The sequence below is a fragment of the Rhinatrema bivittatum genome, chromosome 17 (assembly GCF_901001135.1).
Source record: "Rhinatrema bivittatum chromosome 17, aRhiBiv1.1, whole genome shotgun sequence".
Classification (NCBI taxonomy): Eukaryota; Metazoa; Chordata; class Amphibia; order Gymnophiona; family Rhinatrematidae; genus Rhinatrema; species Rhinatrema bivittatum.
The window spans coordinates 16,287,253-16,312,522 of record NC_042631.1 but is presented as its reverse complement, the minus strand read 5'-3'; the positions used below and the strand labels follow the sequence as shown (position 1 = coordinate 16,312,522).

The window sequence follows — 25,270 nt, the reverse complement described above, 5'->3', positions numbered from 1 at the left end:
AGCAGAGACCTAGAAGAGCTTAAACTGACAGTATCTGATAGCTCTGGTAACGTTCTCCCACATTCCTCTCAGTTTGTCATGTCATGGGATGAGCCCAGATAGACATAACTTGTGTAGATCCAGCGACACCATTTTGTGGCCATGTGCAGTTCTGATTGCCACATTTCAAAAAAGAGCAGCACCAGAAAAGATACAGAGAAGGGCAAGAAAAATGACAAAGGGGATGGAACAGTTCCCTCACAAAGGAAAGTCCAACAGACTAGTGCTCCCCAAGATGACCAAAGGCGACACAATAAGAGGTATACAAAATTATAAGGGCCAGCAAAATACTCAAAGACCCTTGTCAGTGCTTCCATGTTTTGCTTGGTGGCGCAGCAGATCAGAGAACCAGAGCCATAGAATCGTAAGCTTTGCTTGAGGAGCTCCTGCTCAACTCGGCATTGAAGGCATCAGAGGAGGCTGCTGCTCTGAGATGAGAAACAGCCGGCTCTTCCTCAACCTGCAAAGTTCCTCAGTCTTCCAGGCCCCGTTTCTTTGTGACCTTGGTGACATCTGGTTGCAAATCGTAGCGATTAGCTGTATCCTGGTCTAGCCCCAGTCACCTATAGATTATGGGTATCTTCCATCAGCAGATGAAGTCTCTGAAATCGCTGGGTGTGGCCTTAGAGTGTGTGCGCACATGTGTGCCTAAAAAGTGCTGTTGGGAGGCTGCAGAGGCACATTGAGCCAAGTTAAAACCAAAAGATTCTAGTATCGAAAACGTAGAGAGCATGTCTGTGCAGGAGCCTGGATGATAAAAGACTAACTTGTTGACTTGGAACAGATAATGCTGCTGAATCAGGTTCTTTTTCCCACTTCAACATGACACAATGGCAAAATAAGGGACTCTATTCCATACTATTGAAATCACAAGAAAAAGTTCAGATTTGTCAGCATTTTCTGACAATCAGTGTTCATTAGTCTTTTTTAGGAACTTTATTGCTCTTCCCTGATTTCTTCTGATCGTTCCCTAATTTCTTCTCCTATATCTCCCTCCTCACCTTCTCTGTACCAATCTTTATGTCTCATAACAGTAGATGACAGACCAATTGTCCAGTCTGCCCAGTCTCCATACTTCTGCCTGAAGCTCCATCCTCACCTCTCTACCAATGTTCTTTCCTGCCTCCTTCCTCACAATATTTCCTTTTGTTCATCTTTTCTTGTTCCCCACTCACTTTCACACTCCCTCCCCACTCCATGATGAGCAGTGCAAGTCACCATGTGCTCCCCTCACACTCGCTGATTAACTGTCAGCCTCCAATGATAGACTGGTGTTCTGTTTTAGCCACCGGGTGACAGAAGCAAGAAAGACCTTGAACCGTATTCTGTGGCTCAGTGACTATAGAACTGCCACTCAGCATGACATATGGTGTATCCACTAATGGCAATGAGTGTTATGAACAACCAGACGAGAGCGAGCTGGCTGTAATGCCACAACAGACAGACAGCTGGAGGCAAAACATGCATTTTGCTACTAAGTTGTTAGATCTGTACAAAGGTAATCACATCAGTCTCTAAATGTAATTAACATGGAAACTAAGAGATGGTTAGTGAGAATGGTTTCCTGTGAATTACTCACATGCACTATATCATCCAAACTGTTGAATATATACTTCCTGGCTTCTTTCGACTTCATCCCAGTCTCTGTCTCATGTTCTTCCAGTGTCTGGTGCATCGACAGAAGAAAAAGAGGAAGAATCAGAGCATTAGCCATCTGTATATTCCTGCTGATTACAAACCGCAGAACCACCTATGTATTAAATGTTAACTTGATGCAATATAGCCCCCTCTTCTAAAAAAAAAAAAAAAAAAAATCCAAATATGAGCACATTCACAGCTTTCATGCAACTCCCAAAATACCCACTGCACCAACTGAGCCCAGATCTTTCCTATGAAGTAACCTCTTATTCCCACAGCAGAACACTAAGCCCACCACTTAATACGAATAGGCTTTCCCCTTTTAAATCCCTTTCCTCCAAGCTGAGTAAGATGCTACTGGTTGGGAGTGAGAGTCAAGAAAGGAAAAAAGGTGTCAATCTTTAAAAATAGTCCCTCACAGAAATATTTCCACTGTTAACTGGTTACTATTACTTTTAGGATGAAATAGGCAAATTAAGTTTTTCAACCTCAGTTTGGCTTGTTTTTGTATCTTTACAAAGCAAGTCTATGCACAATCACACTAACATTTATTACCTTTAGTCGCCATCCAGAATATGGCGAATCTGCTTCTCTACAGAAAAACCGTGCAGTTTTTGCTCCCACGTTTAATAGCTGTTCTCCTGGTAACCCCTGAGTCTGTGAAATATAACGAATCTGGAGGGGTGGGAGGAAAAACCATATTCATTGTTACTTTTTCCTTCACATATCAAAAACCCAAACATTAAAAAAGAAAATGCCAGGCTCAATCTGGTATTACATTTCATAATGTTTTTAATAAGTTTCCCCACTATAATCCATCTGACTTAAAATAGAAGTAATCATGAAGATAAAAGAAGAAGAAGTGGAGCACACATCTGAGGCAGTGACTGAGCTACAAAGCTCAGAAAATAATTCATGTTTCACAATTTCTTTAGGGCAATGAGCTTTATTTTTTTTTTTATTATATAGTTTTCTGGAGGAGAGGCTGAAGCTCTCGTTGCAGGAAAAAGTAATGGGAGACTAAATAAGAAAAAAGTTCAGAACAACTTTATGGAGATACAAGCCCGCATTTTCACACGTTTAGCTACAAACAGTGGGAGAAACCCTTCTAATAAGCAGAGCCTTTCATACATACAAATATTCCTTGTAGTGACAGCGAAAGACGTTACACATGCACTAACAGGGATGCTACTACAGTCCTTGCTAGCAGTGATTTTGTTGGATACAGAAGTCAAGAGCGAAATTGTTTGCCATTTGTCACATTCGAGTGCTGGAATGACTTTCCATTAGACATTTTGTTAGCATGAGCTCACCACACTACTTATTTAAAATCCTCTGCAGTATCTTCACGCCATCCATTTAAACTGTGGGGAGTTTTTGTGATTTCTTGCAACTATTTATAATTACATGAAATAAAATGGATTAAAAACATTTCAATTTCAACCCTGAGAAATGGAAAATTGATCACGAGTTTTAAGAGAATCCTTTTTAGAGAAGTAATACCTTGCTGATAGGCGAGTATAATAGCAAACTGCAACACCTTTTCATTTTGCTTTTTGTTTTTAAAGTAATAAAACCAAACAAACCAAAGAAACCAAACTTGACGTTGCTGCTGGCTCCTATGTAGCTGCCTGACATAGCAGGATCTAAAGGTGAACTTGCACCGTCATAATTACAGATATGTGCAAAGAAACTATTTGTTTGCTTGAAATGTGAACCAGCCAGAGACCTGGACTGGTAATTATCCAACAAATGAATATATTTCTATGAGTTGCAAGGTAAAGGCACAAATATCAATTTAAATACTGAGCCAAGCAGAATTACACAATTCAAGTAGGAGACTGAGCAAGAAGGCTCATTGTATAAACTAAGTACAACTTCTAGTTTCCTGAGATAGCTAAGGGGGAGATTCTGCAGTAAGTTAGAAAATTCTGTAGCAAGCATGCAACATTTACAGAAATCTGAATCATTTTGCATAAGAAAATAGTTTTCAACTTTGTGTGCTTTTTTTTTTTTCTTTTTGCAATTTTATGGGAGGGGGAACTCAATGTGGAGGCAGGAAAGGAAGAGGAAAGGGGTGGGAGAGGATTGGGGGTGGGACGGGACAGGGAAGAAAGAGGGAAGATTGGATTTAAACATTTTATTAGGATTTGATCTTTACAGACAAAACAAACAAACATTTGTGTTTTTGCTGTTAAATTCATCTGCTGAAAACTTGTACATATTTTCATTTAAGAGCAGATAAGTCTTCCATATCTGGGAAATTAAAAAAATTGCAAAAAGAAAATTCACAAGGGGGGGGGGAGAGAAGGAACTAACGCCACCAATAGAGGAACCCCAATCTCACGCCAATGTACTGTAGTGTTCATTTGTTTGATAAACCCATACCCAACGTGCTATAAATACAAAAGCATAAAATATCATCGATGAAGACAACAAGTCTGAAGTCCTCACCCTAGTACTCTGATTTAAAAAGAAAAGAACAAACTTGATCAGGATATTAAAAATCAGCTTTTGTGCTGAAAACTAATTTTATATTTACATGAATATTTAAGAATAATTAAAAAAAAAAAATCCAAGGCAGTTACTTGGGGTCTTAAATCCCTGGGAGCTTAGCTCTCTCGTTACATCTAGAAATACTGAGTCTGTTGCCCATAAAACATTTTTTCATGCCTGGAAATAAAAAAACAAACCTAAAAGTCCAAGCGCAATCAGATTTCAACAACATTGCTACCAGCAAAGGAGCCGTCTTTATCAACTTAGGGAGTTTAGAACATAGATTCAAGGACAAGTTATCCAATTATCTCCTTTGGTACAGAGGCTTCTAGCCCAGCATCTTCCAACACCTGCCCTCCCTCATTAGACAAATATGCAGGAAACAAAAAGGTGGCAATGCTGCTTTGAGAAGCTCTAATATTTTTCTACCATCTCTTTGAAGAAAGCATTGTGGTGCGCAAGGAAATTGTGGGAAGAATGCACGTTGATAATGTTATACCCGAGTGGGTTCTATTCAGGCAAGATATGGTTATTTATTTATTGTATTTATAAACCATTCTGTATTCAACCACAATGGTTTACAACTAAAAACAACATAACAGGTACATAAAATTTACAGATTTTTATATAAAATGTATATGGGTTTTTGTTTTTTTAAATAAGTCCAGCGATAGGACATGAGTTAGCAATCTAAATTCTTTTGATTGCTGTTTTTAACTTGCATTGTTTATGTAGATGGTATGGCACGTGTAGGTTATATATTTTAGGGTTTTTTGTATTTATGTATATGTTCATAGTTGTAATCCATAGAGATCAAAGACTGGAGAAGATAAGATTTTTAAATAATAAATCTAGAAGACTACAATAGTATAAATTACATTTCTCATGCTCCATGAGAGGGGGAGGGTGAAGATAGCCCAGGAGAGTTCTGAAAGCCTCCCTTCATTTAAGCCACTTATAGACTGCCTACCCACAGCAGTGAACATAAAAAATTAAAACCAATACAATTAGACAACTACTAAAATTAACATTGACCTGAAAGAGATATGTAGCATCAGACACCTTATGAGTAAAATACTGAAAGACACAGCCAAGTTTTTAAATTCTTTCTAAAAGATAAAATTAGGCACCAACGTAATGTCTGCTGCAAGTTTGCTCCAAAGTGTCCAAAAATAATTTAAAACTTTTTTTAAATCTTGGGAGAGGAGGGGCGGGATAGGTTTAATAATCCACCACTTGGAGAATGAGCCATGCAGTAGCAAAGCTGAACGGTTATTTTATTTATTTTGAAAAAAACAAATCTTAGGGCCCACTGCCTCCAACAAGTCATTCTGTGCAGGTAACTAAGCCTAAAACTTTCCAAATGAAGGACATCTTTATGAAAAGATGCTCATCAAGATCTCCTGGGAGGTCCCACTTCCTTCTGCTCTCAGAAAGGTAGATTTTCTTGTATATGATGCAGGCTTATTTACAAGTATTTTTATACTGCCTTGCCCAGTCAAGGATTGCCCAAAGCGGTGTAACAAAATGAGAAAAATTCAAGCATGTTCACGATAAAACTATGGCTAAAAACAATCAAATGGGTCCTTTAGTTATAACATCAACCTGACAGTCTACACAGTAAAGCTTACCAACAATTAACAGCCAACCAACCGCCACTTCCCATATTGGTTATAAACAAGCTTCAAACACTAAACTGTTACTGGAAATTAGCAGGAAAGGTCCAGATTTTCTACTTTTTTCCAGTAGGGCAGTATGCTAGTTTCCTTCCTTCCAGTGGAAGACTGTTCCACAAAACTGGAACCACAATGGAAAAGGTTCTCGCTCTGAAAGCGCAGCCCCAGTTAGCCCTAAGCCTAGCCTATACAACTCAGCCTGCACTTTCCCAGCAAGGTACGAAGGCTGTTTCAGCCTATGTTCCCTCATACAACTGGTGCCTACCTCTAAACACTGATTTATTCCCATGGCACTTTCTTTACAGACCTCTTCTAGTGGAAACTGGAGCTGCACGTCACTGGCATAAAAGGTGATATCCTATCCTGAAGAATCTGATATGGGAAGAATGGCCGGGAACAAAATTCTGCCACTTCTTTTCAGATTAAGATGCAGAGTAGCAGGGGTATTCATCTTCAGACTCTCTCCTCCAGGGGACAGGTGGAGTAAGGGTGAGATTGGAGCAGAGAACCATCACTCTTCTCCCTAATCTAGCCCTTCCCCTTCTATATTGGAGGGGACAGGAAGAGGAAGGGGCAATCCTGAAGCAGACTTTAAGCAGTAGTGCCATCTTGGCCTTGACAATTGGCAATACTGCTCACAAGTTCCAAACTTATTCTAATTCAACCCCCCCTTCGAGGGGGGACCATGGCGCTCAATGGCAGTCCTGGTTCCTGACACTAGAGGTCGGTGCTGCTACTAGACCACATCGAGGCCCAAGGCACCCTGACTCCAGTGCATCGAGACGATGCCTGCGGCAAAGAAGGCCCTTACGGTATCGAGGGTGGTCACGTACCTCAATGACATAGAGGGCACCCAGGCACCTTGACGGCATCCAGGGTGACTATGGCGCTCAATGGCAGTCCTGACTTCGATGTGTCAGATCATGGTGCGCTGGTCACAGATGTGCACAGGCAACAGTTACTGGGTATGGCACTGAAGGTGTGGCAGCAAGCTGTTTGTCCAGGCTCCTGCTCACCCTCTCTCTCAAGGAGACTGAATTGCCATTAAGGGCAGGTAGGAGGGGAGGCTACATCGTCCAGGGCTCCTGCTCATAGAGACTAGTTCCTTTGAATGTAGGGAGGATGAGCTTCCTCCAAACACACACAGGAACAGTGTGGTCCTAGATCTCTTCACTATCTGAACCTCCATCAATGCTGATTGACTGGTGAAACGACATGGAACTCCTGCCCAGGTAGAACTCAGGCAAATCCCCAGGTTCAGCGGTCTACAGAGGATCACCCATGAACTGCATTCAGTCAGTCTTGCCAATACCTGACAAAGATGCAAAAACAGACAGAGCAAGGAGAGGACACAGATACTAAACTGCAGGTACAGTATTTATTTAATAAAGAGATAGTAACAGGCTCTTCCAGATCGCTAAGCGACCAAGGCCCACCATGCAGCTGGCAGACAGTGGAAAGAAGAGGAAAAAGGAAAAGAAAATAAAACTACCGTAAGGGAAAGTAAAGAAAAACAGCTGCAGCTCTAGAAAAAAAGTAACATACAAAAACTGTGAGGAGAGCGCGAGCAAAGCCGAATACCATGACACACACAGCTCCACTGGGGGGGGGGGGGGAAATAAGATTGAGGGACTCTGATTAGAGGACAGGGTGATGACGTCAGCTGCACATGCTCAGTGGGGCAAGTTTGAAAGTTCTAGAATCTTTGAGATGAAAGTTCCAGCCCGGGGGTCCATCTAATGCTGAACCCATGTGTGTAACATCCTGCTTGTCCTCGGAGAATTTGTTACACCTACACTTAACATTTCCGCATGGGAGTTCCTGCAAGGAGTGGCAGCTATTATCCTTAACAGACAGCATGGTGCTAACCTTTACGAAGCAGCAGTTACTGCCTTAAGCAGCTCGCTGGGCAGACTGGATGCACCATTTTGGTCTTTATCTGCTGAAATTAACTAGGTTACTATTTACATGTCAAAAATGTAAAACTGGTCAATAGCAAACAGAACAGAATATTTAACCAGTCAAACAGGGATCCAATTCACACATGATTGGCCTCATTTTCTTTCACACATTGTCTAAACATTCATTTCCAGTGCCCCATAGACCTTCAAGAATTCCAGGGAAAAATAAAATAAAAACCAAACACGATTATAACAAACCAAAATGGTTCATTTCTGCCCCCCTGATTCTCATCTATTTTGGGTCCCTATAATAAATTTCCAGAAAAAAATTATATAAAAACTGAAAATGAACGTGTCTAGCCATAATCGCTGGAGGTGAGTTTCAGGACACACTCTTCATTCTGAAACTTCTGACAGACATTACTGATCTTCTGCATAAAGACTGTGCAAACGACTCAAATACTCTGCTTTACTCCGGTTTGGGGAATAACAGGTTTAAATCTTCATAATGGAAAATAATACCCAAGACTTATTCTGAGATGTTCTAATTATCTCCACAAGTATTGCTTTTTTTTTTTAATCTATCTTCACTAAAATCAATTTACTAGAATTATCCTGGAACATTTTCCATTTTATATCCCTCCACCCATGCCCCAGTACTTTTGCTTCAAGATCATTGCTGCACCAAAGGGAGGATCTCCATCGGATTGAAACTTATCCACTTTTCAGGCGCAGAACAGTCAATAGCTCCAAGGAATTTTAATTTCCATTAAAGGCACCCTCAGTAGAAAATCATCCAATTTCTTCAAAGCACATAAAGGAATCAAGTTTCTAGGGCAAGGGTAACCAACTTCAGTCCTCAAGAGCCACAAATAAACCAGGGTTTCAGGATATCCGCAATGAATATGCCTGAAATAGATCTGCAAATAACGGAGGCAGTGCATGCAAATATCTCTAAGGCATATTCATTGTGGTTATCCTGAAAACAGAGCCCGTTTGTGGCTCTTGAGGACCAGGAGTTGGCCACCCCTGTTCTAGGGGTGATCTTAATATAGAACCTTTTTCTCCTTCATACCTCCTAAAGAAAAATTAAATAAATAATGCTCTGACCAAGAAATAGGTCACACTGAAATATGCTCAAGGGAGGATTTGTGTTAAGATACTGACAGTAGACTCCAATTTAAGCAAATCAATGAGTCTAGCCCAGAAAACAGCACAAAATGTGGGTTATGGAGTATGACTGACAAAGTGACCAATACACAATGCTAATAAATTATATGAGAGGAGTTAGCTCCTTTTAAAGAGATTTCCATTTACTGAATGCAACAGTGGCATTTCAAACATTATGAACACTACTGTTAATATTTATTTTAAATTGTTCCTTTTTAATATGTATATTCTTTGCTAGCTGCTGAGAATCCATGATCAAGTGGAGTACACATTTTTAAATACTATTGATTGAATATTTTTGATTTGTAAGCACTATAACGCATTTATAAACAACCTCAACAGAACAGAAAAGGGGCAAAATAAGCATTACATTCTAATGACCAAGTATTTCAAATTTGACTTCTTACAGAACAGCAGACACTTTTCAAAAAAATGATGGCTTATAACCTCAGTCAAGAAACCAAGGCAGCCTTGAGTAAATAAGGTCTTTATTACAGATTTTTGGTGAAATATAAAAAAAACTTTACAATATTAATGAGAAACAGTTTCAGAAAAACACAACTTTTCCTTAAACTGCACAGTGCTCTTGTATACAGTCCATCTTTAATTTTGTTTCACTGTCTGAAATAAGCCTGCTCTTCCTTAGTGTGCAATTAGCTTTTATTATTCCTAGTGTCAAAAATAGGCTGGCATGCAGACATTCAGCAACAGGAGTTTCCCCATCTGCTAGCACAATGAACAAATTTAGCAGTAATACTACAACATTATAATGAGCCTAGGGAAGTTCCACTGTGTGGGTCACTTGGATATAAACAAACCGTAGCTAGGCGGCAGTCCAACAGCTCAGTGGTGAACACGACAAGCTTTCATGTAGGAGATCAAGGCAGGAGTGACTTAATACTTAAGTGACCTGGAAGACGTAACAGCAATGCAGACTCAAAACACTGGTTCTCAGGTGACCTTGCTCCTGAGAACGTGACAGTTTAAACATTTTCTCCCAATGCGATCAGTCAAAAAAATCATCATACAATCACCACCCGTTGTCTATTTATCCTTTCCCAACAGAAAAGGTAAGGATTTAAACCCACAGTTTGTGTTTTGTCAATGGATTTTTTTTTTTATCAAGGGATTTCCAAAAATCTAGTTTATAGCATAAATCTAGGTATAGCATAAGTTCACTAAATATAGCCCGGACTTTAGATGTTTGCTATAGTCTTATGTTATTTATTTATTTTATTTAACATAACATGTTATGTGTATAAATACAAATTCTCTGTCTATTGGAATGCTTACCTACAACTCGGCAATTTTTTCAACAGAATGGATCAGAAGGGTACAGTGCCTCCTACTGGGTGGAGACCAAAAACAAAAAAACCCCTCTTCTCTTCTGCCCCGCCCTCACTGACACATCCCAATCAATAGGCCTCTTCCTTCCTCCCTCCCAACCCAAATGTGTCACCTCCCTCTCCTCTCATGATGCTCCTCTGTATCAAGAGCGAGCAAACTTTAAACTGGGGTCACATTACTGGCTGTCATCTGGACCGGGGGGGGGCCCTTTGGAGCTGAGTGTGTGTGTGGGGGCTTTGTTGGCCTTGAGTAGAAGCCTTCTGAAAATTAACCCCCGTCAAGAAAATGCAGAGCTGTGATATCCAAGCAAAAGGAGAGTCTGGCAGCTAGGAGCGGTCCAAATATATTCAGGGAGGAACGACCATGACCCTAATATATAGAAATCTTCGTTTTCAGTTTTTTCTTTTGTTTGTTTTATTTTCCCTGAGAAAATAAGTGTTTATTACAACAAGAACAAAATTTATATTTACCTGTAAAAACTACAAATCTTTTTTCCCCCACTAATTTCTCCCATTTTTCTTGTAATAAACATTTATAAATTCCCAGGAAAAATAAGCCAAAAATGAAGTTCCCTTCCAGGCAAGATACGGAACACAGCAGTGTGTTGAATTTAAATCCACGAAGAAGCTTTGCCCCTCTACAATAATACAACATTTAATAAAAAGGGATTTTTAACTTCACAGTCCTTGTTTACAGACAGAAGAAATGGGCCACAGGTGAGCATCTGAGAAAACCTGGGGGAGGGTATCACGGAAACCGGGGATCCTTTCCTCACCACCGGCCCCAAAGTTGTCCACCCTTAGACCCTCACTAAGCATCTGGCTGTAGCTGAGTCCTTAAATGCTGGCTTTGTTGTCCCACCGGCTGGTGGTTGTGTTCTCCAAGGGTAAAATATTCCTCTGTTCCATGCGTTTCCCGGCTGACTAGCCCAGCCTGCCCCAGATCATACTACTGTTGTCAGTGAATGACAGGGTATGCTCTGCTCCTGCCCTACCTGCTTCACACGACCCTCCTGCCCTTAGGGAAGGAGTTTATTATTTATTTAGAGATAGGAGTTCTCCTTTAGAGTTAGAAATGAAATAAACCAGTCTGAATATATGAAAATAATTTCTTTTATTCAGATAAAAAGTGATCTTTTAAAGCGTGTGAATAACTTTATGAAGCATTTTATTTTTCTAATCTTATCTTAATCAAACAGTACAGAGCTAGAAGCATAAATATGACAATAGTGATTGCAACTACAGCAATTAGATAAATATCTACTAAAGACATTTTCTTGTAAAATAAATGCTTTCTAGAACATGCTTAGCTTATACTAGCTAGGAAGGGTTCTCATATGCAGAAAAGTAAAAGCTTAACAAATATCATGAAGCATCTGGCCCGTCTTACTGCCTCTCTCGTGTGGTCAAAGACTATCTTGCTTTGCTTTGCTACCGTTTCTCTTCTTAACAGGGGTTTAAACAAACAGAATAGCAGGTGGGGCCTAGCTTGCTCCTTCTTATCAAAAAAGTTAACAAATTTGCCCCCCTTCTTAAGACAGAGGGGTCTGAAGTTGGAAGGCTTCCCAGTTCAAGAAAGTCAACTCTTTTGCCCTCCCCTCGAGGGTAGTCAGGCAGGGCTCTCATTTCCTAAGCAAGCGCAAAGATAAAAGTAAAAGTTGTTCTACTTTTTTTTTTTTTTTTTAGCCTCCAAGGACACAGGTGTCTGCAGTTGGAAAGGATCTCAAAAGGAGGCCCTTTTCTATAGTGCAGGGCAAATGAAAAGCAATTCTTATGTTTCAATACTAACTTGGTATAGCTGACTACACTGCATATATATGCGATTACAAAGAAACACATTTTCATATTTACTAACATATTTTCTGACACTGTCACCCTGCTCTGTGCAGCCACCTGAGAAGATAATTCCGTTGCCAGGAGAGCTACAGTTGTTTAAGTTCCCCAGCTCCTGAGTCATTCTCCAATTCTACAGCCATAAGCTATTGAAAGGTCCAAGCTCTTCTGGCTGAAAGTAAGTGATCCTTTAATCCATCAAACGGCGATGTCACTCCCCACAATGGCAACGGGAGCGGTTAAAAATGCTCCCGTCGCTATTTCTTTGCATCTGGCACTGCTGCATTTTTCACAACTCTTTGCTAGCCTCTCTAACCTGAACCAAACACTGCAGTTGCCACTAAAAATAAGTAAATAAATAAAATGAGGTCTGCAACCCAGTGATACCATAGAGGAGAGCAGACGTAGGCTGGCCAGATGAAAAGGTTCTGTGGACCGAAACTGGCCCACAGAACGTAGTTTGCCCACCTCTACATCAGTGACTGGTAAAAGGGATTCTGCCAGCCACGGATTATTTACATCATCCTGTCACCAAACCTAAATGGGCGGAGGTGGCCAGAACAGAGAACTAGACCATCTCACTTTGGGCTCAGATGCCTGGCAAGTTCTCAGAATATATGGTTTACATTTTTTTTTTTTTTTAAAAAAAGCATAGGAAAAATTAATTTGGTATCAAAATTATTTCTAGTTGCCTAATGCTCCCCAGAAATGATACAACCTGCTAAATAAAATGTAAAAGATTACAACAGTCACAGATGCTGCTCAAGTCAGTGGCTCAAGAGTAAGAAAATACAATGTTGTATTAAATATAAAAAACAGGAAATTCATTGGGCAAACAGAAAGAACCTGTAACGAGCTACTCTACTACCTGGTCATACTCCAGTGCTCCTGGGTACAGCGGCCATCCAAGGAACAGTTCAGCAATGACACACCCCAGCGACCACATGTCTATGGCTTCGCAAAACGGCAACCCCAAAATAATCTCTGGTGCTCTGTAAATTAAGTGAATATGATTACTAAATTAGCAACAAAAAACAAATTTACAAAAAAGAAAGAAAAAATTCAGTATTAAAGTTTCCTTTTTAGACTCATTAACTTTTAGAACTCTCTCTCTAGCTACATTTTTTTGCTTCTGACACTCCAGTATCTCAAAATGATTTAACAAGCTGAACAAAATTATTATATTTCTATTATAAAGGTAGATAACCTTTTAAATGGAAGCCCAATAAAGTACAGTGGCCATCACACAGAACTTCCCAAAAGAAATCCCTTAGCCCACAAAGTTACCAGAATACTCCACCTCAGAGTCCCACATTTTAAATGCACTGTGAAAAAGATTGCTATTTCTTTTTATTAAGACAAATTCACTTTTACAGAAAATTTATTAGTATTGAGAAGTTGTTTACATTAACAGAAGGCACAAAATAAAGAATCAGTTTATAGTTATAACCAAATTACAAACATTTTTATAGGCTGTATCTTATTTTAAATTTCTTATAATTAAACCTGTAGGTTAAATCGCTCTCTATGCAATAGTAACTCATAGGTTTATTTGCATTCGTCAGGTTTGTGACTTTGAAGCCAAAAGTGGTCAGTACTGTGGCAACCGAGTGGCAGGTTCCAATTGAAGCAGCAGCAGGGTGTCTTCTGCCTGGGATGGCCACCTTCCTCTTGGGTGCTGGTGGCCAGCAAGGATTAGGTTGAACACCCTGGAGTTAGGTCTAAGCAGAAATGCAGCCGGAAGCATAGAAATACTGGAAACAGAAAAGGCTAGATGAGCTGAATCTGAAGCAGCAAGAAATAGGCTGGACTTAACGCAGCAACAAGGACTCTAGAAGTCCAGACTGGAGAACGAGAGCCAATCCTGAGGGAGGGCTGAGTGCAGAAGAGTTTGCTGGTGGCTAAAGAGAATTGCTGAGTATTGCTTTGATGGGTAATTTTAGGGCAAATTAATTTTTAGTTTGAATTTCTCAATTAAAAAGGAAAGGTAGGTAAAGCAAGCTTGCTTACCGTAAATTATGTTTTCTGTAGATTTATAGGATATATTAGCCATTGCACATGGATGATGTCATCGGGTGGCACCGAACAGACTCGTTATCTCCAAGTTAGTAGAGCTTTGAGATCCTATGTGAACATTGCTTCCTGAGCCTTCTCAGGCTATACCAGAGCTAATCTAGCTATGTAGTTGACTCTACGGGGGGTGGGGGCATTTCATGACTAATTCAATCTAAGGAAAACGCCATTTACAGAAAGCAAACAATTTTTACATCAATAAGTTGGCAAAATAAAGCCATTACATGTGGGGGGAGTTCCAAGCTGAGGGTTGTAGCAGAGCATTAACTTGGTTAAGCAACCCCACCAACACTTTGCAGAAGAAACTACAGCGAGAAAAGATTTTGCAAAATTGCTTCTCCAAATTTACTGTCAGTCTTTGAGAAGTTACTGAGACAGTAGTGAGACAAAAAGGTATCAATGGAAGACCAAGTTGCAGCTTTGCAGATATCTTCAACAGGTACTTCTCGAAGATGAGCAACGAAAGCAGCCATGGTTCTCACTGGGTGAGCTTTCGCATAGTCTGTGATTTACAGTCCTGCTAAGGTGTAGCAGTGAATACACTCAGCCAGTCAGAAAGGGTGTGCTTAGTGACTACTACTACTAGCTTATTGGGATAGACGAACAGTTGGGAGGTTTTACGGTGTGGCTGAGTTGGAGATCATTTTGCCATTTAGTTGTGTATGGTAAGCTGATGTAGCATTAAGGTGCAGTCACATCAAAGAGGTGTGAAGACTTGAGTGAGAAAGGTGGAGAAAATATTTTAGCAGATGCTTAGGTTCACAAGAAAATGAGTCCAAAGCATTTTGACACCATCTGGAGTACCATTTGAAGGCATAATCTCTCTGTATTTAAGGTTTTCTATATTAGACTAATATGTACACAATTTCTGTAGGTAATTGGAGATCTGCGATTATTAAGTGCTCAATATCCAAGCTGTGAGAATGAGAACAAAGTCTGGGAAGAAACAATGTTCCATCTTCCTGAGTTAACACAGAATCTGTTCCTAGATGTATGGGAGGACTGCTGAAAAGTTATTTAAGAGATTATACATAGTAGATCTGTCAGGGCCATACCAGGGTTACAAGAATCAGCCGAGTGCAGCCTGAAGAATCTTTTGCACTTTCTGGAAATAAGTGGTAATTGTGGAAGCATCTCGAGCTAGTCTGATTACTTGGTAGGATTAAGCAAAATTGATTTAAATTGTGTTCTGTTGAGATATGAATACATCCACCAATTGTAGGCCCCAAAAGCTGAAGAGTTCATCAGCCACTGATTGCTGTAGAGAACACTTATAAGGGTGAAACACTCTGCTGAGGTGATCCACTGATGTGCTGGTGACACCTGGCAAATAGATGACCTATAGAGCAGTGATTTTTCTGCCCAATTACAGATATTTGGGGTTTTCTGGCAGAGGCCATGATCCTTCTCCTTGCTCAACAATGTAAAACTTAGGAACAATTGTTGTTGGTTTGAATCAGGATTCTCTATTTCTGAAGGCTGATAGAGAGTGTATCTGATTGCTCTCAACTCTAGTAGATTGATTTGATAACGGCTCTCAACAAGAGTCTTGATGCCCTGCATTCAAACAATCCTGGTGTACATACCCCACCCTTTGGTGGAGCCATTCATCACCAGTACCACTTGAAAGGGGAGCAAGCAAAGTGGGGGTCTCCTTGAAATCTTGGGGTGCAGCTGCCACTGCAATTCCTGCTTCATGATGGCTGTTATTTGAACAGGAGATGAAAGCAGTTGTTCCCACTAGATAAGTAGACCCCACTGGAGGCAGCAGAAATGAAGACAGATCAGTGGGACCACATGGATGGCTGCTGCCATGTGACAGAGGTCTATGAGAAGCCTTCTAGCTGACAAGCTTGGAGAAGAAAGTAGGTTGCAGATAAGCAATGTCATGGTTTTTGCCTGGGAGGCAGAAATGCTCTTTCCTGCAACATGGGCTCCATGCTGTATTTCTTGAAGTTAACCAAAAACCTAAGTGGTGCGAAAGATCTAGTGTCAAGCTCTGGGAGCAAAGCACTTTGACTTGTGATTTTACTGTGAAGAGCCAATCGTCAGAAACGAGAAGACTCGTACTCCATGGTGACACGAGTGAGCTGCTGCTACTGAGGCATTTCGTGAAGACCCTCTGGGCTGACAAGAGGCCAAAACTAGTGTACTTTGTACTGGTAGGGAGAAGAGTACACCTGGAAGCAGAGATAGCACCCATTTTGAAGGGTGTACGAGTATGTAAGTTTAAGCATCCGTTAAATCCAAGGCACACGTTCCTTCATTCTTCTGTATATAAGAAAGGATACTACTGAGGAAGAACATTTTGACTTTCTCCCCAAGCATATGTTTGTTCAGACATCTCAAATACAGAATGGGTCACAGCTGTCCCTGTTTTCTTGGGAATAAGGAAATATTGGGACTAGAACCCCCACATATGTTGAGTTGCTGGGACTGGCTCTATTACTTGTTGATGAATCGATTGGACTTCCAGATAAAGCTGTGGTAGACAAGAAGGATCCAGATGGCTCATTTAACAATGCAGAAGTGACGGTGGCCAGGAGAAATGCAACTGGTACCCAGACCGCACAATCTGGAGGGCCCAGGGTCTTTGGTGATCTGAAGCAGCCACTCTACAAAATGCTGCATTCTTCCACCCTACTGGGAAAGTCAGAAATGGACTGATCGGAAGGTTCAAAAACTAGGCCTTTGTTTGGGCTGGGCCTGTTGTGCGAATTTCAGTTCTTTGTCTAGGGCAGGTTGGAAGTGGCTATTGATGCTAGTCCGGAAGGGGCAGTGAACCGTACTGTTGAAAAGCCCAGTACGGCATCCTATGAAAGTATGGTTGTTTGTATGAGTAGAAGTGATGCTTCATCATGGAGGGTTGCTCAGGAGCTGTTGAGAGTAACTGTACTCCCACATTTGGGTTCTTTACCCAAGTGACTGTCTCCCAAAGCTTCTCGCCGAAAAGGAATGAAGATGAAAGAAGAAACACTGCTCTCTAATCTAGTCCCTCTCCTTTTGCTTCCCCCCCCCCCTCCCTGCTATACTAATTGTCTTGACCACATCCTTTAGCAACAGACTACACAGCTCGACTGTGCACCAAGTAAAAAAAAAAAAATATATTCTCTATGATTTTAAATCTGATTCTTAGTTTCACTGCGTGTCTGTTTTAGTATAATCTGAAAGAGTAAATAACTATCCTTTATTTACTCATTTCACCCCACTCATGATTTTATAAACTTTTCACGTGCCCTCTCAGCCATCTTTTTTCCAAGTTGAAGAGATCTAACCTGTGTAGCCTCTCCTCATAGGAGCCTAACATTCTGTTTGCTTTGATACCCGCTGCAGACTGAGACGGGGATTTCAATGTACTGTCCACAAGGACTCCAAAGTCCTTTTCCTGGGTGATGACTCCTAATATGGAACCCAGCACTGCATCACTTTGCATTTTTCCCACATATATACTGTAAATAATTACACCTCATTCTGTTAATTCTCTCTAGCTTTCCTCCTTCTCCCAGTTTGAACAGCCTTGTTTTATTGTAACTTCATGGTTTCTTTGTACTCGTTCCATGTTCTTGTTTCACCCACTCCCCCTGTTAATTGTAAACCAGCATGATGCGATTCTATCATGAATGCCGGTATATAAAAACCTTAAATAAATAAAATAAATAAAAAATAAGTTTCATTTTCCATTCGGATTCCAAGTTGCCTGGTTTCTCAAGATCCTATCTGCAGGTCCTCACAATCTGGTGCTGTTTTAACTTTGAATAATTTTGTCTCGTCTTCAAATCTGATCACACTCATTGTTCCTTTTTCTAGATTTATGAATGTGTTAAAACAGCACAGGTCCCAACACAGTTCCCTGTGCTACTCCACTAATGACATCTCCATCTGGAAAACTGACAATTTAGTCCTACCCTCGGTTTCCTGTCTTTAACCAGCTAGTAGTCCATGACAGGACACTGCCTCCTATCCCATGTCTTTCATTTCTTGATTCTCTCATAAGGATCTTTGTTAACTGCCTTTTGAAATTCCAGATTCCCTATCACTCAGTTCACTTTTCTCTACATGTTTATTTATATCTTCCAAAAAAAAAAAACCCACAAATTTGTAAGGCAAGAATTCCCTTTGCTAAAACCATGATTGGACTAGTCTCTGAAATAGGAATGTTAGGCTTGAAGGACTTGTGTTCACCATCAACCATTAGATTTATCAAAGATAGTGACCCTAAAAACTTAGAGAGACAGATGTTGAAACTACTAGTAAAACTGTTTGCAAGTTTGACCTGGATTACATCAAATATGGTTTAAGCTTGTATTGAAAACAGTGGTACGCCAATACCACAACATGTTTATGCAGTGAGACATCAGCAAATGGAAATATAAAGCCTACAAAACTGAGGTACTTAAGAAACCAAATATTTGCACTGTATCTGCAAGTCACTTAAGTTTTTCCAAAGAATGCATGATTGTTCCTTTTAAAAAGCAAATGCATTTCTCTCCATTCTGCAAGTTTTAGCAAATGCACTGAAAGCATACATTTTTTTAGCGAAGTATCAATGCAAAAGAAAAAACAAAACTATTATAGGATAAAATTACTCACTTGATATTTGAAAGGATCATTAAGAACTTCAAAACAAGACATTTTAATACAATTTGATAAATCAATGTGTCTAAGTAGGTTCATTTAGTGTATGAGAAAAGCTTCTTGGATGAAGCTATGCCAACCACTACTATAATGAATGAAATTTTCACTGGATTAACTGCAGAGTTGGTGCAATACCATCTATGGTTGGCAAGAATAGTGGAACGATTTATCTTAGTAACAGTGTCCTGTATAAAAGAGTTGCAAAGCACAAGTAAAGTGTCAAATATGCAAAAATTGTTCGCTTCATCAAAACCAATAGTTTTACTTTAAGATGTTTTTAAGATCTTTCTGCAGAAATTAGTTTTTAACAAGACTTACAGACAGATGCGAGATGATTATTACAGGGAGGAGAGTGAGGGAAGGGGAAAACCACTTTTTATTTTTTTTGTTTAACTTTTGTCTCAAAGTACTTATGTAATTGAGAAGAAAGTCAACCACTTACATTTCTCAGTTTGAAAACCAGTGGCTTTTAAAGTTGGCATAGCTTGCAGATGTGTTTAGTTGATTGAATGAGATAAATATGGCCATTCGAGAGGTTTTGCACTACCAACATGCACACAAAAAAACCAAACAAAGCATTCAAGAAAACTATGAAAAACTATGCAGCTATATGCTTCCAACTGTTTTGGAAAAGTATGCAAATGTCAATTTTGTTTCAACCAAAGGGGATACAGTGTAGTATGTTAAACAGTTGGTTTAACAGTTTGATGTACATTTCCCTGAAGATTTGCATGGAGATATTAGGCAGAGAGTGCAGAGTATCACCATATTTTGGCAGCAGACTTTAAACATTTGGAGTTCAGCAAGTAAAAAATATCCAGCTCAGGTGATAAACTGTGCAGCAAGAGTTAGAAAATTCTATGACAAAAGTTTAAAATACTGTGGCAATTATAACTCTGTATAGATCTCTCTAAGCATGCACCACAATTCTGTACCGAAAAGGTTTTAAAAGTTTTTCTTGAAAATAAAACATTTTTCCAACCTTATTGTACATTGTGTCTCTAGAACTAGACATACAGCATTGTACAATAAGTCCCTGCCACAAAATGTTTACAATCTAAATGGGTATTTTATTTATTTACTTTCAGGCCGATACAGTACAGTGCGCTCCGCTAGCTTTACCCCTTATTCAGTAAGCGGTAATAGCGCGTCGAAAACCCGCAGTCAACCCCATCGAAACCAATAGCACCCGCAACATGTAAATGCATGTTGATGGCCCTATCAGTTATTCCCGTGCGATTCAGTAAGTAAAATGTGCAGCCAAGCCACACATTTTACTTTCAGAAATTAGCGCCTACCCAAAAGGTAGGCGTTAATTTCTGCTGGCACCGGGAAAGTGCACAGAAAAGCAGTAAAAATTGCTTTTCTGTGCACCCTCCAACTTAATATCATAGCAATATTAAGTCGGAGGTCCCAAAAGTTAAAAATAAGTAAAAATAAAAAAAAGATTTAAAAATCGGCCCGCGGCTTGAAAACTGGATGCTCAATTGTGCCGGCGTCCGGTTTCCGAACCCGTGCTGTCAGCGGGTTTGAGAACCGATGCCGGCAAAATTGAGCGTCGGCTGTCAAACTCGCTGACAGCCGCCGCTCCTGTCAAAAAAGAGGCACTAGGGACGCTCTAGTGTCTCTAGAGCCTCTTTTTACCGCGGGCCCTCATTTGCATGCAGGCCAATACTAAATCGCTTGCCCGCTCTCCCGCGACTTTTATTGTATCGGCCCGTTTCTGATTTATATTCCGCCTTTCAGGCACTTCAAAGCAGATTACAATTCAGGTACTATAGGTATCTTCCTATATCCCCAGAGGTCTTATAATCCAAAGGGTAGATTTTAAAAACGTGCACGCTCAAATCGACGCAGCTATTTTATAACATGAGCACATTGGCGCGCACGTTATAAATTAGAATTCCCACACGCACATGTGCGGACGGGCGGCCTCTTGCGCACATGGGAAGGAGATTTTTCAAATTACGTGTAGCAACGCAATTTGCATTTTTCCCAGTTCCTTGACCCTATCCTTCCTCCCCGCCCCCTAAACCTACCCTAACTATGCCCAAAGTTTTTATTTTCAGAATCTTACTGCTCCTCCAGAGCAGAAGTAAACTCTGTGCACCAGCCAGCTGCAGGTGCGTGCTTCCCCAGGACAGCGGCTAACGGCGCAGTCCCAGCCCACCCCTTTCTTTATGCCTGGCACTTTTGCGCGTATCAGGGGTTACGCGCATGGCTGGGCCCTTTAGAAAATGTGCGCGGCGCGTGCAGGACCCGGCCCCATGCGAAACACCCAGTATTTGCACACATGGGCCTTTTAAAAAACTCTACCCTTAAGTTTGTATCTGAGGCAACGGAGGGAAAAGTGACCTGCCCAAGGTCACAAGCAGCAGTAATGAGATTTGAACCTGGGCTTCCCTGGTTTGCTGCTTTAACCACTAGGTTTCTCCTCTACTCCTGAGGCAACAAGAGAACGTGACTTGCCCAAGGAATGCATCAGTGCATGCTTGAAATCATCATCTTTGACTGAACATCTCTAATTACCAAGACACTAAGTATGTAAACAAGTTGACTAAGGTATTAACACTGCAGTCATTTATTTAATTCTCATACAAGTGCTATTTTTAGAAAAGCAAAAATCAACCCTGGCTTTGGAGAAGCTGCGTATGAAACCTGGTTGCAGCCCATTGCTCTAATTACTAAGCCATTGCCTCTTATGTTGACTGTTGGCTTTGTGTTTCAATGTTGTGATTTCAAGTATTCGTCATTTTAGGAGAGCTCTGTCTTGAGTTTGTGTATTTCAAGTGATTCTTATATAGTCTCCCTTTTCCTTATAGTAACTAGGAGTACCATATTTACATACATATAACCCACAGGGTATACACGTTTCTACCTTCAAGCAGTTGCTGATGTGGGGTAAACAAAGGTGTGGGTTATATTCGTTTTTACACTATGCGAGTACCTCAGGTATTTTGACATTTTATATACCGTCATTCCATGAGTAGATCACAACAGTTTACAAAGTGACATTCACAGTTATTACTCAAACGCTGATTGGTTACAGAGGTGGTATTCATTGGCTGGCATTATCAAGTGAAATTTCTAGCATATTTTAACTGATCTAGTGCACAAGACTAAGGGTATAGGTAATTGACATTAAATGATAATTTTCATGTCTTAGTCAGTGAGTTGTTTTGAGAGACTTGCATTCTCTTGTTTGAGAACATAAGAAATTGCCATACTGGGTCAGACCAAGGGTCCATCAATCCCAGCATCCTGTTTCCAACAGTGGCCGATCCAAGCTACAAGTTCCTGGCAAGTACCCAAAAACTAAGTATATCCCATGCTACTGATGCTAGTAATAGCAATGGCTATTTTCTAAGTCAACTTGATTAATAGCAGGTAATGGACTTCTCCTCCAAGAACTTATACAACCCCAGCTATAATAACTGTAATAACCACATCCCCTGGCAACAAATTCCAGAGTTTAATTGTGAATTGAGTGAAAGAATTTTTTTTACAATTAGTTTTAAATGTGCTACTTCCTAACTTCATGGAATGCCCGCCCCCCCCCCCCCCCAGTCCTTCTATTATCCGAAAGAGTAAATAACCGATTCACATTTACCCGTTCTAGACCTTTCATGATCTTAAAGACCTCTATCATATCCCCCCCTCAGCCGTCTCTTCTCCAAGCTGAACAGCCCTAACCTCTTCAGCCTTTCCTCATAGGGGAGCTGTTCCATCCCCTTCATCATTTTGGTCGCCCTTCTTTGTACCTTCTCCATTGCTACTACATCTTTCTTGAGATGCAGTAACCAGAATTGTACACAGTATTCCAGATGCGGTCTCACCATGGAGCGATACAGAGGCATTATGACATCCTCCGTTTTATTCACCATTCCCTTCCTAGTAATTCCTAACATTGTTTGCTTTTTTGACTGCTGCAGCACACTGAACCGACGATTTCAAAGTATTATCCACTATGATGCCTAGATTTCTTTCCTGGGTGGTAACTCCTAATATGGAACCTAACATAGTGTAACTAAAGCAAGGGTTATTTTTCCCTATATGCATCACCTTTCACGTATCCACTTTAAATTTTATCTTCCATTTGGATGCCCAATTTTCCAGTCTCACAAAGCCCTCCTGTAATTTATCAATCTGCTTGTGATTTAACTACTCTGAATAATTTTGTATTATCTGCAAATCTGATTATCTCACTCGTATTTCTTTCCAGATCATTTATAAATATCGAAAAGCACTGGTCCAAGTACAGATCCTTGAGGCACTCCACTGTTTACCCTTTTCCACTGAGAAAATAGTCCATTTAATCCTACTCTCTGTTTCCTGTCTTTTAACCAGTTTGTAATCCATGAAAGGACATCGCCACCTATCCCATGACTTTTTACTTTTCTTAGAAGCCTCTCATGAGGAAGTGAACCAACTGAGAACCATTCCGTCGATCCCTATGTTTCTCATCTGATGGCATAATAGGGTATGATCCACAGTATCAAAGGCTGCTGTTAAATCAATTAGCACAAGACAGTAAGATTTGTCTGCATCAAGCCCTCATGAAACTGAGTCCATTAATGAGAGGAGTAGAGTCTCAGTTGAGTGATGTTTCCTAAATCCAAATTGATTTGGGTAGAGTATATTTTGATCTTCCAGGTGATCTACAAACGGGGATAAATACTGCTTTCTCAAGAACTTTTGCTAGAAATGGCAGGTTGGATATTAGATGCTAGTTGTCCCAATCATCAGTTCTATTGGACTTATTGTTTAGGATCAGCTTTATCACCACTTGTTTTAATCCATGTGGAATAGTTTCTTCTGATAGTGAATGATTAATTAGGGCTGTGATTGTCGGTGTGATTACATGGTGTTTCAAGGAACTGGCTGGTATTGGGTCACATGGGTGAGCAGCAGGTTTAACTTTAGCATTGATTTTACTGATTTTCAGTTTTGAGACTGCAGATCACTGAACTTTGTCATTTAAGTCTTCAGGTGCATTTGGTGGGGGTTAATAGTGAATTGTTTTTGCAACTTATTGATTTTGTCTATGAGTGTGGGTGGCATATTCATTGCATGAGGCCTTTGTAAAGCTGTAGCTTCTCGTGGTGGCAGAAGGATGGTTAAGTTTTTAACAGTCTCAAATAGTTTTGAATTAAATATAACCCCGTGAATTTGTTTCACATGGTCATTTATTTTTTTAGCGTTGTTGGTATTGTGTAAGGAAAGATTTATATTTTCCTAGGGATTCAGTAGGTGGGCTTTTCTGCCATTATTTCTCAAGGTTCTGTTTAGTGCTTCTCAATTCATCATTGTACAAGGGTTTTGTTTTTTTGTGTTTGGAGTTATTCCTTTCTTTATTAATAGCTTTTGTTTGGACAGGACTAAGATCTTCAGCTATATCGTGGACTTATCCCATGAATCAAATGCCGACGAGGAATTGTTTTGACTTAGACCATGGATCTTATTTTCAATTACTTCAGCAAGTACTTCCATCTCTATTTTTCTCCTGCAGGTGAATGTAAGTTTATTATCTGTACTAATATGGGTTTGGCTGGTGAAGGCTATATCTGCTTTTATTAATTGGTGAGCAGTTCATGGCAATATCATATGAGAGGTTTTGATAAGGCAATTATTTGTATTAGCAACTGTTAGGTCTGGAGGGTGGTCCACTTTATGAGTGGCTTCCAAGACAAATTGTGACCATCCCAGGGCTTCCATTGCTTCTAAAAACATTTCACAGGCTACAGTTCTTGGTGTTTTGTCCACCTGGAGTTTAAAGTCTCCTACAATTAGTGCATATTCTGGTGATGGGAACACTTTAGTGAATAATTCAATCAATGGTGAGCAGTAATTTTGAAGTAAACCAAGTGGACAGTAGACCAGACCTGTTTAGCTAATGTGATTTTAGAATTGCTACATCATATGGAGGGTCAATCTCTACTTTGCACAGTACCAGTTTTTGGGGTTGTTTTTTTTTTGTTTCACAGATTAATGAACCTCTATCTTTTCGTTTATGTCTAGGGAGGTAAAATAACTCATAGTTAGGGTGGACAATTAGGTTTAGCAGTACATTATCTTTGTCAGTCACCAAGATTTCGGTAATGCAGAATATATTTGGTTGTAAATCTTCTAGCAGATTGTTAAAGGGATTTTTTTTTTTGTATATAGACTGAACATTCAATAGTAGCAAAGTAAACAGACATGAGGAGATACTGGAAGTGTTAGTATTTATCGTTGAATAGATTAAGTTTGTGATTCTTCTTTGCTTCGTACTTGAGGTACTCCTTAGATCTCCATTCAGGCCACGTCCTAGTACGGGTTCAATGAAGCACATCTGGTCCATGATCGTAGTTTTAGATTCAGGGAACTAAATTAATCCACTCCACTTCAGGCGCACACAAATGGGCATGCTCCTTTGTCACACTCTTGTGCGCACACCTCAGAATGCAAGCATCTTTGGCGTCGC

General features: G+C 40.2%; 1 protein-coding gene across 1 annotated transcript in view; it reads right to left on the bottom strand.

The window, feature by feature from the left end:
- Positions 1–25,270, bottom strand: part of HIPK3 (homeodomain interacting protein kinase 3) — a 98,659-nt gene that overhangs the window by 37,919 nt on the left and 35,470 nt on the right. Inside the window, exons 3-5 of the mRNA XM_029582232.1 lie at positions 12,968–13,091; positions 2,233–2,352; positions 1,619–1,705 (exon numbers count right to left, since the gene is read on the bottom strand). Coding sequence (XP_029438092.1) covers positions 1,619–1,705; positions 2,233–2,352; positions 12,968–13,091 — 331 coding nt within the window. The remainder of the gene's footprint in view (positions 1–1,618; positions 1,706–2,232; positions 2,353–12,967; positions 13,092–25,270) is intronic.